General features: G+C 36.5%; 1 protein-coding gene across 2 annotated transcripts in view; it reads right to left on the bottom strand.

The window, feature by feature from the left end:
* Positions 1–344: 344 nt before the first annotated feature.
* The window catches only part of LOC149541124 (Transducin/WD40 repeat-like superfamily protein), a 107,873-nt gene continuing 93,730 nt past the window's right edge, over positions 345–14,487 (bottom strand). The window contains exons 9-10 of one of the 2 annotated variants that reach the window (XM_089802121.1): positions 1,316–1,386; positions 345–766 (exon numbers count right to left, since the gene is read on the bottom strand). In XM_089802121.1, the coding sequence (XP_089658247.1) occupies positions 731–766; positions 1,316–1,386 (107 nt within the window). In that variant the 3' untranslated portion in view covers positions 345–730. Of the gene's footprint in view, positions 767–1,315; positions 1,387–4,371; positions 4,773–4,976; positions 5,022–14,487 lie in introns of those variants that run through there. The other variant, XM_089802120.1, reaches the window with a different exon arrangement.

The following is a 14,487-nucleotide window of genomic DNA, read 5'->3' as shown; positions in this document are numbered from 1 at the left end:
TCAACCTAAAATCTTGATTCTTTCACAAACTGTTAATTTGCTGACACTCGATCATCACTATGTTCTCCAACTCGATCATCATTGGGTAGCACGGTCGTCTCACTTGACTTACAATGGCTCACTCGACCTTCTTTGTGTTCCGTCATTTATTCAATTTTCCTTCATCTTGCTCAGCTATCACCATCACTCGGCTAAAATTGTTTTTCTCGACTATTACTTAAGTTCCTTAACCTTCTACTTGGTAATGCTTAAACTTCTTCATTGACCACAAGATACTAGATCAAATTTTGTTGTCCTTAAAATCAATCATTTTTTCTATACTTCAACTCATTTTTCTTCTTCACTTAATACAATGATCAAATAACATATTATCTTGTCAAATACCAACTGATCAAGTGCTCATTGTAATTCCATAATACTTACTCCTTTGTACTCAACAACTTTAACAATTCAACTTGTTATCTCTCTTTTCAAATCATCTTCATCAATCAACTGATATGGCACTCTACGTTGTTAGCAAATGTCTTACCATTAAGGTTTGACATCAATGAAAACATAACAATTGTTCCAATTGTAGTTCCAGCAAGAATCATTATGATAATGGTGCATGAAACAATCTCCCAAAGGCTCCTTAATGAACATAGTCAATTTCAAGGAATATTCTCCTTACTCTGACTGAGTCACTATGTCTTCCCTTCACAATCTCCTCCATCATATATTCGTTGGCATGTCACCCATCGAGACAATTTCCAATTCCAATAAATCCCTACATCATCATACATACAAATTTATGTAAAATGATAAAATTAATTTTAATATTCAACTTAATAATAGTATGCATACTATTTAACATTAAAAATTATGTGCATAATTTTAAAAGAATGTCTCTATTTATTGTAATGGCTATGATGTTATTGATTGCATCAACTTTTCTTTCTTTTATGGGTGCAATGCTCAATAATAAGGTTGTCACAAGTCGTTCATCGATCCATAACATTTATCCCCTATATTAATTTTTCATGGAGAACAATTTCTATATATCTTCTTCTACCCCATAGGATAGAAAGATCATACTCTAATACCACTTTAAATGACCCCAAGTAGGACTTTCTCTTAATTCACTTCAAGCTCCCAAATTGAAATATAGTAGATAATTTATGCATACCTTTAAGACTTCTTATACATGGTCTTTTTCTATGAATATATCCATTATCTTAGATAACCAATATGTATAATAACTATTTACTACATGATAAAATATTTAACTTAACATTATCTTTCTAATATTACTTCATTAAACTTAATAGCACCATACCAATCTCGAGATAACTTCATCTGGAAACATCGGCACATCACATGACGCTAGATGTAGGGAGTCCATAAAGCCTAGGTCACATCATAAAGATCGTATAAGAAAACAAGCAAGTTGGATTGATCACAAGCCAAAACAATAGGAAAGTTGCTCAAATGAACAGTAAACAAATAAACAAAAAGGGAAAAAAATTGGGTGATGCAAGATTGCCAACAACCCAAGAATGTTCTTGCATCAACACCACACCAAAGCACAAATTTATTGTATGATTGCTAAAACAAATACAAACAATATGTAGAGTCTACTCTTGCAAGTGTTTTTTCCTCCAAACAATTATCGCAACATAATAGCTTCACTCAACAAAGTTTTCTAAATTTTTCCTTCTATAACACATGTTTACACTGCAAAAAAAAGTTGTTTCTTAAAGAACTATGCTTATTCAATATATCTTCTACATATGTGTAGAAACTTCTTTTTTGCATAATTGTTGCATGATTAATATTGTAATACATATATTATTTTTGTACACGTACGAAATGTCCAAGACTTTTTCCAAAACTTTCTCAATTTACTCCAAATCTATCAGCATGAAAGATATGGTCCTGCCAATTTGCTTTCCCAAAATTGTGCATAAGAAAGAGATAAAATTTGACAACTACTTGTCAAAAAACCACATCTTATTGAAACTTGTTTACATTTATTTTCTCAAAGCACCCCTCCTTGCAACATGTGGCACAACCTCTCTTTTCAATATTAATTGCATCCAACTCCCATTGACCCTACAATTATGCTATGCACTTTGGAAGAAAAAATAAAAGACCATTTAAATTATTAAATCAAATTCACACGTGACTCCTAAGGTTGAAGCACCTTAATCGCAATAATCTTTGACTGATGAAGACCTTATAGGAGTCAAAAAATTATGCCATCTACTCAAGGCCCATAGAAATAGCATACCATATGAATTAATCAATGCTTATTGACTCTGTAAATGCATCTAAGTATCTACTTCTTCCAACTCCACATTTCCATCTTCCACCATATCACAAGCAAAATGAAAATATAAATCAATATATTTTTGTTTTTGCATGGAAAGTGAGATTGTTGGCTAAAAAAAAATAGTAATCTTAACTATCATAAAAAATAGTAATTTGACCTCCATCAAAACCAATATCACAACACAATCTTAAGCCTATTGGCTTCTTTACAAGCACAAATAGCTGCCATGTACTATGTTTTTCTAGTGGACAAAGCAACTACAATGTGTCGCTTACTCATCCATCTAATTACACCATTAAACATCATAAAAACATTCAACTAGTGGGTCTTTTGTTGTCAATCACCTATCCAATCCAAATCCATATATCCACGAATGCAAACTAAATGTCAAGGTCTGGAAGGATAATCCTAAAGACAAAAGGAATAATCACAGGTACCCCTTCAATACTTGAACACTCTCTAAACGAAATCTCAATTCGCCTGACTAGGATTGGTCATTTACTGTTTAAAGACTCCCAATTGTGGCAATGTCTAGTCTACTACAAATCAAAGCATACATCAAGCTGTCAACAAGAGATTTTGGACAATCTTCAAGAAAAAGTTGTGTCCAATACCACTCAAACATAAAGTTGTCATGTTGAATCTTTCCAAACAAGAGTTACACATGCATCCTTTGGTTCATCTTAAGCTTTATATTAGCTTTATGTTTAATGATCTCAATCTCAAAAATATATTTTGTTGTGCCTAGATTTTTCATTTCAAACTATGTTGTTAATTGAGACTTCAAATTTAAAATCATTATTCTACCATTTCTAGTAAACAACATATCCACATATAGGATATCGGCAAGAATGTGAACATAGTTAGATTTAAAATACACACAATTGTCAAATTTAAATATCAAAAATCCAAAAGACACCAAGTGAACTTTTGATACCACATTCTAGGAGACTTTCAAACCATACAAATCAGTCTCTTTACCTTTTTCAACAAAATGCTCTGACTTTTACATGTAAATCTCTTCCAATCACCACGAACAAATGTCATCTTTACATCCTATTGCTCAACTTCTAAGCAATATGCCACGACAAGTGATAATAGGGATTGAATAGGTGTAGCTTCAAAACAAAAAATTTTACCATAATCAATTACCTCCACTTGTGGATACTCCTTTGCAATCAATTGTGTTGTGTAATTCTCAACATTGCGATCTAGTCCCAAATTCATTTTGAAAACCCATTTACATATGTAATGTTGTATATTTGCACCCTTGTGTGATTCGCCATAATGTCATGTCCTGCCTTAGCTTTAAAAATGAAAATTCCATGTCACCCATTGGACCCTTCCATTTTAGCCTTTTCACCACTTGCTTTGAATCTCAGCCACAAAGCTTGACCACTTTGGGACGTCTGCATGCCAGAAAGATGTCCCCACAATGCACACCCGTCTATGAATCTGCAAAAATGTAGTTGATGTGTTACAAACTACCACCATACTGTGTAACACCTGATTCCATTGCTCACTGATGTGAGATTCAACCCAACAAACTTATTCACTTTTAGTTTACTTGGGCAAATTCTTCTTGACCTATCCTTTATACGTGCACTCCATACACCATTTTCATATCTATCTTATAGCATTCTTGAGCTGCTTAATATATTGAACAACTTCGCACTCTCCATCATCCTTACCTTTGCCTCGTTGGGCACTGAGTTCGTGATCATAAAGAGTAGCCTCTGATTCGATCTTATCTTGTGTTACTAAGGATGTAGAAGTGCCACCATTTAAAGTGGTTTAAAACAAGTGTTTTATAAGCATTTTTTTTAAAATCTGAATATAGTTTATAGGTCTGCTAATCTTGTTTTCTAAAAAAACTGATCTGTAATAATTCAAGCATTAAGGCAACCATTTCTTTCAGTCACGATCTCAAAAATAACAATAGTTTATTTCAATTGGTGTACATGTTCAAATGTTTTAATATGAATCAAAATGCTATTTGCACCATCTTTCCAAGTAGTTTAATTGTTCCAATCCTGTCCTGGTAATAAGTAAAAAAAATGTACCAGACAAACATTATTTAATAGCATAAAATGACCATACCTTTTTGTTGAACAAGATTCAAACATTTGAAAATTCTCGCAAAACATAGTGCCTAATGCTGAACACATAACGCATTGTATGGATTGATACATATTCATATTTTAAAACTATTTACTCTTCAACAACATGCCACCAATATTTAAAATAGATTCTGTGTTTATCATTTTCTATGTTTGGTGGTTTTGCTATAATTTTTTTCAGGCATTCTTACAACACAGAATGACCATCTGAGGGATGAATACAAAAGGACCTAAGCAACACATGTTGTACAATCTCATAATGCTCTAATGCACAGGAGCAGCCCACAACTTTACTTTTTTGTCATTGCCACACGTAGCTAGAATTGTTGTAAGAACATTTTCTGCAAAATCAAATCAAAATTTAGCCTTTGAATTCAGGAGATTAAGATATGCTGATACTTTGTGGCATAGAAGTATGCATTTCTGATTTTATTAAATGTCTAGGTTTTGCATAAACATAAAAACAAAACACAACAAACCTAACTGAAACCATTCTCATACATAAAAAAAGGAGCAAATTATTGCCTTGGTAATCTGAATGTTACCTTTTGCAATTTTCTGAGGTGCCCAAGCCATGCATGTGATGTCGGCTGGAACATAGATATAATTTCAAACAAGGTGATTAGGAATGGCTCAATCAACCAATGAAAATTCTTGTGAAAATTTCCAAATTTTGCTAAAAGCTCACGACCAGCAATTTGATATTTTACAGAAATGGTTTACCAAAATAAAAAGATAACAGAAATGTTTGTCGAAAAGATAACAGAAAGCTTCATGTCAAGGCATTTCCCATAAGCTTGATGACATTTAATTCATAGTCTGATGCTTACATATTTCATGACACTGTTAAAGAAATAATCCTTACAGATCAGAATCAAAAGCTCAATTGAGATCAGACCTACATAAAGAGTGGTTTTTACTCAGTGGAAAGCTTGCTCACTGGGGTATGTCAAGACGCTTCATCAATGCCTATGAAACACAATATATCATGGAGAGAGAGCTACCTATAATAATCTGATCGTCCACATACAAGATTAAGATCAAAACGTCACCTCCTACCACTGAGCGTAGAGTCTGGGATAGGAATGCCAAAAGTGAAAGCAGATGAGAGCAAAGAGAGTCCATCTCATACCAAGCCCTAGGGACTTGTCTGAGACCATAGAATAAACACCGAAGTTTGCAAACAAGGCAATAGTCCATAACAAAACCCACTGACTACTTCATATAGATATCCTAAAGATAGCCATGCAAGAAAGCATTGTTCAAATCCATATAAAAAGTTGATCATCCTTGCGATGCTGCAAGCGCACGTACAAGGCGAATGTAATCCATCTAGCAAACAGGGATAGAAGTCTCAAAACAATCAAACGTGGGCTCAACATGCATATATATGCTTGAGAGTATTCTTTGAACATGTGCACGATTATCTTCTGCAACAACACCAGATGTGCCAAATGCAACAAAATTATGTGCTTTGCAACATATTATCTACTGCCCTACCAATTAGGTGACCATGTACAATGAAAGCCTCTCAAAGGACAGAAAAGGAGAAAAAATACACGGGACAAAAATTCCTCTCCAAAAGCAAGTGATGCAACCACATCAAATGTAGGAAGGAAAGACCATCCAAGGACAACTTCATTCAGCCCATGCAGAAAATGCAATGGAAGATAACATCGAGATGCCAAAGGCTTAGTGGAGTTGTTTGCAACCTGCACCTCTGTCAAAATGTCATCCAAGATGAGAATACCATCCTAAATCAACTACCAAATGAAGGACATGTGGATCTTGATGTGCTTAGTCCTTTGATGCACCCCTAGGCTGTGAGAAATGTGAATGGCACTCTGATTGTCACACCAAAGAATAGTGGGACCATTGAGTGGAACACCAAGCTGTCCTCAAGTGACAAAGCCATGAAATAGATGATAATGCAATAGCAAGATGCTTCTTGCAAGACCATGCAATAGGACTTGAACAAAGACAAAAACAATGCCAGAAGTAGACTTTCCAACCATTGGAATCACCACACCAATCCAAATATGTGAAGCCAACAACTCAAGAAACCCCTGGTGAATACTGAATGCCGAAGTGTGTAGTGCCTTATATGTACCTCAAGATGCACTTGGCACCTTCCAATGACTGTCTTCTTGATTCATGATAAATCAAGAGACTAAGCCAACCACAATGAAGTTATCAGGATTTGTGTGTTCTTTATGCAAGAGAGCCAACCAACGGCCTATATAATGTAGCATCAACACACTAAGTCCAAGATCTATCATGTCAAAATGCTTCATCAATGCTTGTCAAACACTCTAAATCATGGAGAGAGAGCTACTTATAATAATCATATTGTCCACATACAAGACCAAGATCAAAACATTGCCCCCCACCACAGAGTGTAGACTCTCGGATAGGAATGAAAAAAGTGAAAGTGGATGAGAGCAAAAAGAGTCCATCTAATACCAAGCCCTAGAGACTTGCTTGAGACCATACAATAAACACCGAAGTTTGTAAACAAAGCAATAGTCCATAACAAAACATAGTGACTACTTCATATAGATCTAATATTAGTATCGATTCTTAGTGTGTCATAGCAGCTACATATGTAATGTGATTACCCATGTTGACGCTTCATACTTGTGATATGTGCAATCTGCTAATGTCATATTGTGGTCATGTTATAGTTGTATGTCTCTTGCTACAATATCCCCATTTTAGTTTATTCTTGTTCTGCAAAGGGGTTCGCCTAGAATTGAACCCCATAGGCAAATTATTATGGATAGAGGGGCTTCTGAGGCAAAAGCATGGTTATGGGGAGGGTCTTATCTTCTCCACATTTCAGTACGTTCCAGTTTGGTCTTCATTTGGCTCAGATTGGACTTGGTTTGGGCTTAGTTTCATGCACTTACTATTTATGATAAGTATGGTGATGAGTGAGAGTACCCCTTTCTATTTTTGGAAAGTGCATTTGGTCACATAGGAAACTAATAGGTGTGACTCCTATCTCAGACCTTATAGTAAAAGGATCAGTATTTTGGGAGTTATAATTATTTTAGTGACCAAATTATTATTAAATCATTAAATGGCTTATTATAAAGTTATAATTTAACTTTATTTCACTTGAGAGTTGAGTCATCAGTGGAAGTGGCTATTTATTCAATTAATTCATGGAAAGCCTATGCCAAGGAATTAATTAGAGTATTGCAGTAAATGAGTTATTATTTCAAATTCAAAAGGTGCAACCAAAAAGCAAATGCATTATTTATGTGAGAACTGTCATGGAGAAGCTAGTTGTTGGTGTGTGGATAAAGCAATTGGTTTTTCTATATATGCAACCCATTTGAATGAATTATTCATTCTATGAAATGTCCCTTTTCTGATTTTATATGATATTCCCAACCTCTAATCAGATTTTCAAGATCAAACAACTAATATCACAAAGATCCACCAAATTTCTCAAGAAACCCCAAATCGAGTATGCCAGAAATTGTGCCAAAAGCTTCACAGCTTCACCTATTATTAATAAATCTGAAAGTGGACATTTTTACAAAAATTTCAGCAGCATAACAGCTTACAAAATGACATTTCCAGATCCGTATAGCCTTTACAGAACAGTTCTCAAATGTAGGACAAAAACTATGCTCATCGAGCTCCCGAAATTAACACAAAAATGCCCAAAAACACCACAAAAACACTAATAATCTATCTCAGAAGTTTAATCACGTCCCAATACATATATTCAGCTCTATTTGAACACCTTAAAGTCTGAAATTCAGCAGCAACCCAAACTGATATGAAATACTCAACTGAAAACACCAAACTCATACAAAAAACACACCCGAAAACCCACAAATCTGCACTGTACAGCACAAAGGCAAACTCTGTATGAGCATGCACATGGAATGGCTTCAAACTCCCGTCCTTAGCCTTCTTGGAAACCTGCAAACTCCCGTTCTTGGGTCTCCCTGGAAACCTGCAAACTCCCGTTCTTGGGTCTCCTTCTCCACAGGTTTGGCAGCCTCTGAATAATAACAAAGAATGAGCAAAAATCAAGTTCTGGAATCTGCCCAAAATGCCTCCAAACCCCTTAAAAGAGGGCATAACTGTAACTCACGTCCAAGAGAGGTTAATGAAACATATTTTAATAATAATTTTCATTTATTAGTTCAACGGTTTCCAAAGATTAACCCCCTTTTTCCGAAACTTCACTTTCTTGGGCCTGCTTGCCTTAGCAAAGATTATTATTTTTTAATTATTTGAAAAGGGGACATGACAAGTCCTCCCCTCCCAAACATTGCTTCTCCTCAAGCAATGGCTGAACAATAAACCAATCAATCCACCTGGATCCCAAATGTAGTCATGAACTATACTACTACCAATTAACACAGGCTCCTGCAATATCCTCTGCAATATGACCAAGAGGAATCCATAATCAAACTGACAATTATAGCTCAACCAAACTCCAAAATCACAACTTCCACAGTCAGAAACCCACGAGACACAAACTCTTAGAACATCAAAACCCAAGTAAAGTGGACTAATCAAACCACCAACACAATAAATACCATCAACGCATCCCACTGGCCTATACGGAATGTACAATCCAACTCTACAACAATGGTGAATGCTCTCGAATGAAACTGTACCAAGTATGGAGAATCCACACACTATACAACTCCTGTAGTCAACACAACTTTGCAAATCACCGACCACTGTCTCATAACCATAACTCCCATGCACCCCTGATGGTAAAAAACCATCACAAGATAAACAGCAAGAAATGGAACCCAAACCAAATTTGCCTGCCATCAACTCCTCAACACAAGGATCAAATGCTAACTGATGTACATACCCTGCAATATAATGTTGATAATAAAAACCAACCTTAGTTAACAACTCACCATGAACAAGTGATACAACCCACTGTGATTGATCACCAGCTAAGTCAGGAGATGTCATAGCCAAAGGAGTAGAATCAATAACAACACCCGCTGAAGCATCACTCCAAAACTCCTGCTCTAAGTCATGTATTATCAAACTATCAACTGCAGAACCTATCGCCATGTTGAGCCCATCACAACTCTCATCCCGAGGCATCAAACTATCCCATAACTGACGATAAGCACCAGGAACCAAAGTACATCTCTGTATCATCATCTCATCAACATGGTCATCAAAGGTAAATTGATGAGCATACCTCACAGTGTAATGCCGATAGAATGCCCCAATCTCAGTCAGTGGCTCAGACTGTAATCCAGATGAAACTAACTGCAATTGATCATTAACCATGTTGGAACTGACTACTACCTCCGAAGATATCACCAAGGGAGTAGTATTACTAGCAGGAACCATGCCAACTGCTGACTCACCAACATCACACATGGTCTTTGATACAGCATCTCTAGTCTTCGTGCCATTAGTGCTAGAGGTCACCACCATGTCAAGCATACCACAAAAATCTGCTACAGCACCCAACTCAACTGAACCTAACTCTAGTGGGAATGAACCTGATATGCCAATGTTAGTATCAAGGATGGATGCATCCCCATCTCCATTGTCTCTGACAATCTCGACCATGGACATCCTCGGATCACCAAACACCACAGCTTGTGATTGTATAGAATCAGGTAAAGATTGTAGTCGCTCTAACTCCATGGTCACCTTAGCCAAATGAAACTGTGACTCCTTGAAAGCCAACTGTGTACTCTCAAGACTCTTAGAAGTCACCTCAAGCTACTTAGTAAGCTCACTCACCTCATCTTCCTTGGCCAACAATGCATCATATGCTATACTGCCCCACTCCATAAGATAATCTCTGTCGGCTACCAACTGCATATAATTCTGTCTCAAGATCCGAATAGCCTCCCATAAAGAGTGGAACTCTGTCAAGGAAAGATAACTGCCTCCGTGCTCATCCCTAGTAGGAGAACCCCATCCATAAACTGCTAACAACTGACGAGCAGCATCGAAATGCTGGCAAGTGATAGCAATGTCTCGGTCACTAACTCTCAACTGATTAGACACATGATGGCACTGGCTTGAATGTCTCCTACAAACCTCCTCAGATGCACTGTCTAAAGGAGTATCGTCAAAGTTACTAGTCTCTAGAGTATTACCATCCATATCCTGTGAATCAAATCTAAAGCTCATATCAACATACAGAGTATCAAAAACATTAGCATTGTTGTCCAACTCCTCTATACCCAAGGAAACTAAGTCTTCAAAACTGCCCACTACATCCTCCTGGATGTCATCAATGCCAATATGATCCTGGGACTCATCTATACACACTGCCAAATATGAAATATCATCAACACATTCCAGCAAGTATGGTCAACTGGATATATGAACAAAGCCCAACATCGGTGTATAAAAACTAATACCAACATCAGACAAGATACTGGCACAAGAAAAGACAACACCGTGTAATCTGCTAATCAAATCCATGATAGCACCCAAATAAACACTACTACCAAAAAGTGTTAAAGATCTCCAGTCAACTGAATCCCAAACGCCAATATAACAATCTCGAGTCCATATCCGTAAATTAGAATCAACTGGTGACTCAAGCAAACTCCTCACCTGAGTAATATGACCAATACCAACTAACTCCACATACCTATCATGATGAGATAATGAAGTCACAATACTATCTTTGTTCACCTTCAGTTGGCTAGACAAATCATGTGAAGTACTACCAGCCTCAACCTCATGTGATGAAGCATCTAACTGTGCTTGATACTCTTTCTCAGCAAAGTCATGAATGCTCAATGTCTGCTCATCTCTACCAGGTATCTCACCATCCTGCACAACAACGTCCTCATAATCATCATCTGAACCCACTACACTGTAGTCACTGCCTATTGTAACTATACCATCTTGAATACCTGTGACATCACCCTTTGACGACCTGTAAACAATTGTCTCAATTTGAGTATCAAGTTGACCGTTACTATCAATCTGTGTAATATCGTTTCCCACCACCTCTTGTGGTAGAGTAGAATCTGAGACCTCTACCTGGCTATCAGCTAGTTTCTCAAACTCCTCATGCAAGTTCTTGGTAATTGTGTCATCTGCCTTGTGAGAAAATCTGCCAAATAGAAATCCAGTCAACTTATCCACCTTAGCTGGGTCAGACAACATGTCATTCATTATACGATGGTGCTCAACCAACTGTTCAGACATGTCATGGCTTATTTTTATAAGTTTATCTCGAATGTCTAAATAACCATCCTTTCTACTGTTTTGACTCTGGATATCAATTGTCCAAGATCGTGTCCTTTGAGACTCTGTACTATACCTATCCATTCTAGATAAAGTAGAGTGTAACCCCAATAGGATATAACTTCTTCAAACACCAAGAACTAACATGCAAATGATTAGAAGTAGCATGCAACCATAGATTTTGACATGCAGCTAATTAGAAGCAACATGCAACCACCAAATTCACCAAGAACTAATATGCAAATGATTAAAAGTAGCATGCAACCATAAATTTTGACATGCAGCTAATTAGAAGCAACATGCAATCATAAATTATGACATGCAAGATCTGGGTAGTTGTCAAAACTGACATGCAAGATCTGGGTAGTTGTCAAAACTGACATGCAAGATCTGGGTAGTTGTCAAAACTGACATGCAAACTTCTACAACCACCAAATTCATCAAGAACTAACATGCAAATGATTAGAAGTAGCATGCAACCATAAATTTTGACATGTAGCTGATTAGAAGCAACATGCAACCATAAATTATGACATGCAATATTTGGGTAGTTCTCAAAACTGAAATGCAAGATCTGGGTAGTTGTCAAAACTGACATGCAAACTTCTACAAACCCTCAGGCTGGCAAGATCATGGCTCTGATACCACTGAAATGTCCCTTTCTCTGATTTTGTATGATATTTCCAACTTTTAATCAGATCTTTAAGATCAAACAACTAATATCACAAAGATCCACCAAATTTCTCAAGAAACCCCAAATCAGGTATGCCAGAAATTGTGCCAAAAGCTTCACAGCTTCACCTATTATTAATAAATATGAAAGTGGACATTTTTACAGAAATTTCAGCAGCATAACAACCTACAAAATGACATTTCCAGATCCGTATAGCCTTTACACAACAGTTCTCAAATGTAAGACAAAAACTATGCTCATCGGGCTCCCGAAATTAACACAAAAATGCCCAAAAACACCACAAAAACACTAATAATCTATCTCAGAAGTTTAATCACGTCCCAATACATATATTCAGCTCTATTTTAACACCTTAAAGTCTGAAATTCAGCAGCAACCCAAACTGATATGAAATACTCAACTGAAAACACCAAACTCATACAAAAAACACACCCGAAAACCCACAAATCTGCACTGTTCAGCACAAAGGCAAACTCTGTATGAGCATGAACATGGAATGGCTTCAAACTCCCGTCCTTAGCCTTCTTGGAAACCTACAAACTCCCGTTCTTGGGTCTCCCTGGAAACCTGCAAACTCCCGTTCTTGGGTCTCCTTCTTCACAGGTTTGGCAGCCTCTGAAGAATAACAAAGAATGAGCAAAAATCAAGTTCTGGAATCTGCCCAAAATGCCTCCAAACCCCTTAAAAGAGGGCATAACTGTAACTCACGTCCAAGAGAGGTTAATGAAACATATTTTAATAATAATTTTCATTTATTAGTCCAACGGTTTCCAAAAATTAACCCCCTTTTTCCGAAACTTCACTTTCTTGGGCCTGCCTGCCTTAGCAAAGATTATTATTTTTTAATTATTTGAAAAGGGGACATGACATTCTATGGCTTATGTTATTTTGTGAATTTGATGCTGAAGAGGGTTTTGAGAAGTTTGGGAAGTTTGTGTACTGAAGTTATTGTTAATTCCTCTCAGAATCACCTGCACCTTGAATTGGTTAATTTTTGTCAATAAATTGTGCCCATCTGTGTAGACACACTGCTGCAATCTAGACAAGTGTTTAGTGGATTGAATTATGCTGTTGATTGACCAGAATTGCTGCTACTCATCATGCATTTGGGCAGCCAGGAAGTCTGTGCATCAGAGGCCAATTCTGATCAAGTTTTGAAAGTCATGTGGGCATCTCTCAATCCAATATTCGTAGCATGGGTTTTGGAGCAGAGCTACGATTAATATATAGAGGCAGCGTTCAGATATTTCATGGGCTGCGATCACATTTAGGAGCTGTTTTTGTGCTGAGAGGCCATGTCTAAAACCTATCACATGTTTGGGGCTGCTGAAAGTTAACTGAAGATCTCAACACTGTTACCAGGTTCACTAAATGTTCAAAATGAAAATGAGTGTTATTTCATGCCGAGTGTTTGTTAAAATGCTTCATGGTTGTAGGTGTACATTTACATGCAAAAAATTCTGGTATATGCATTTGACATGACCATTAGTTGCCATTGCCTCTTGTTCTTTGCCTAGTCATTGTTGAGCTATTTTTGGGAGTGCTGAAGTCATATTCGTTGCCCATTTAAGCAAACAAATCAGGCAATGAATCAAATAGTTTTCCAATAGAGAACTAATCTTTCACTAAATCAAATTTCTGTATATATCTGATACATACAACTTCCTCGGCACAACCAAGTCATCCCCAATATTTTCATTGAAAATCATTAATATTTCCTTCCAAAATAATATTCTGATACCATGTTAAATTTATGAACCAGAATAATGCTATGTTACCGGGTTCAGACCCTGGAGCTCGGGTCCAGATCCAGATTCATCTCGGTTAGGATTCATGCTTGGGAACGAAAATTGACTTTCAATGGTTCCGTAGGATTTGGGCTATCCTGAGTTGATTTCAGTATGTAAGAAATAACAAAAAAAAGTTTTTAAAAAAACAAATAATAATAATAATAAAAATAAGCCTTGCTGATTCTGATTTTTGGTTGTAAGTTTGTTATAGTCATGATCATTGATTACAATTTAATAATTTACTATTAGATAATAGAATCTACATACTCATACTATTGATCTGAAGACTGATATATAGACTATTATTTATTATTTGATGACGTACAATGTTCAATGTTAATTGCTTGT

Source organism: Cupressus sempervirens, chromosome 9, assembly GCF_028749045.1.
Source record: "Cupressus sempervirens isolate cs-2001-9-10 chromosome 9, ASM2874904v1, whole genome shotgun sequence".
Classification (NCBI taxonomy): domain Eukaryota; kingdom Viridiplantae; phylum Streptophyta; class Pinopsida; order Cupressales; family Cupressaceae; genus Cupressus; species Cupressus sempervirens.
The sequence above is the reverse complement of the archived record's forward strand: the minus strand, read 5'-3'. Positions and strand labels throughout refer to the sequence as shown.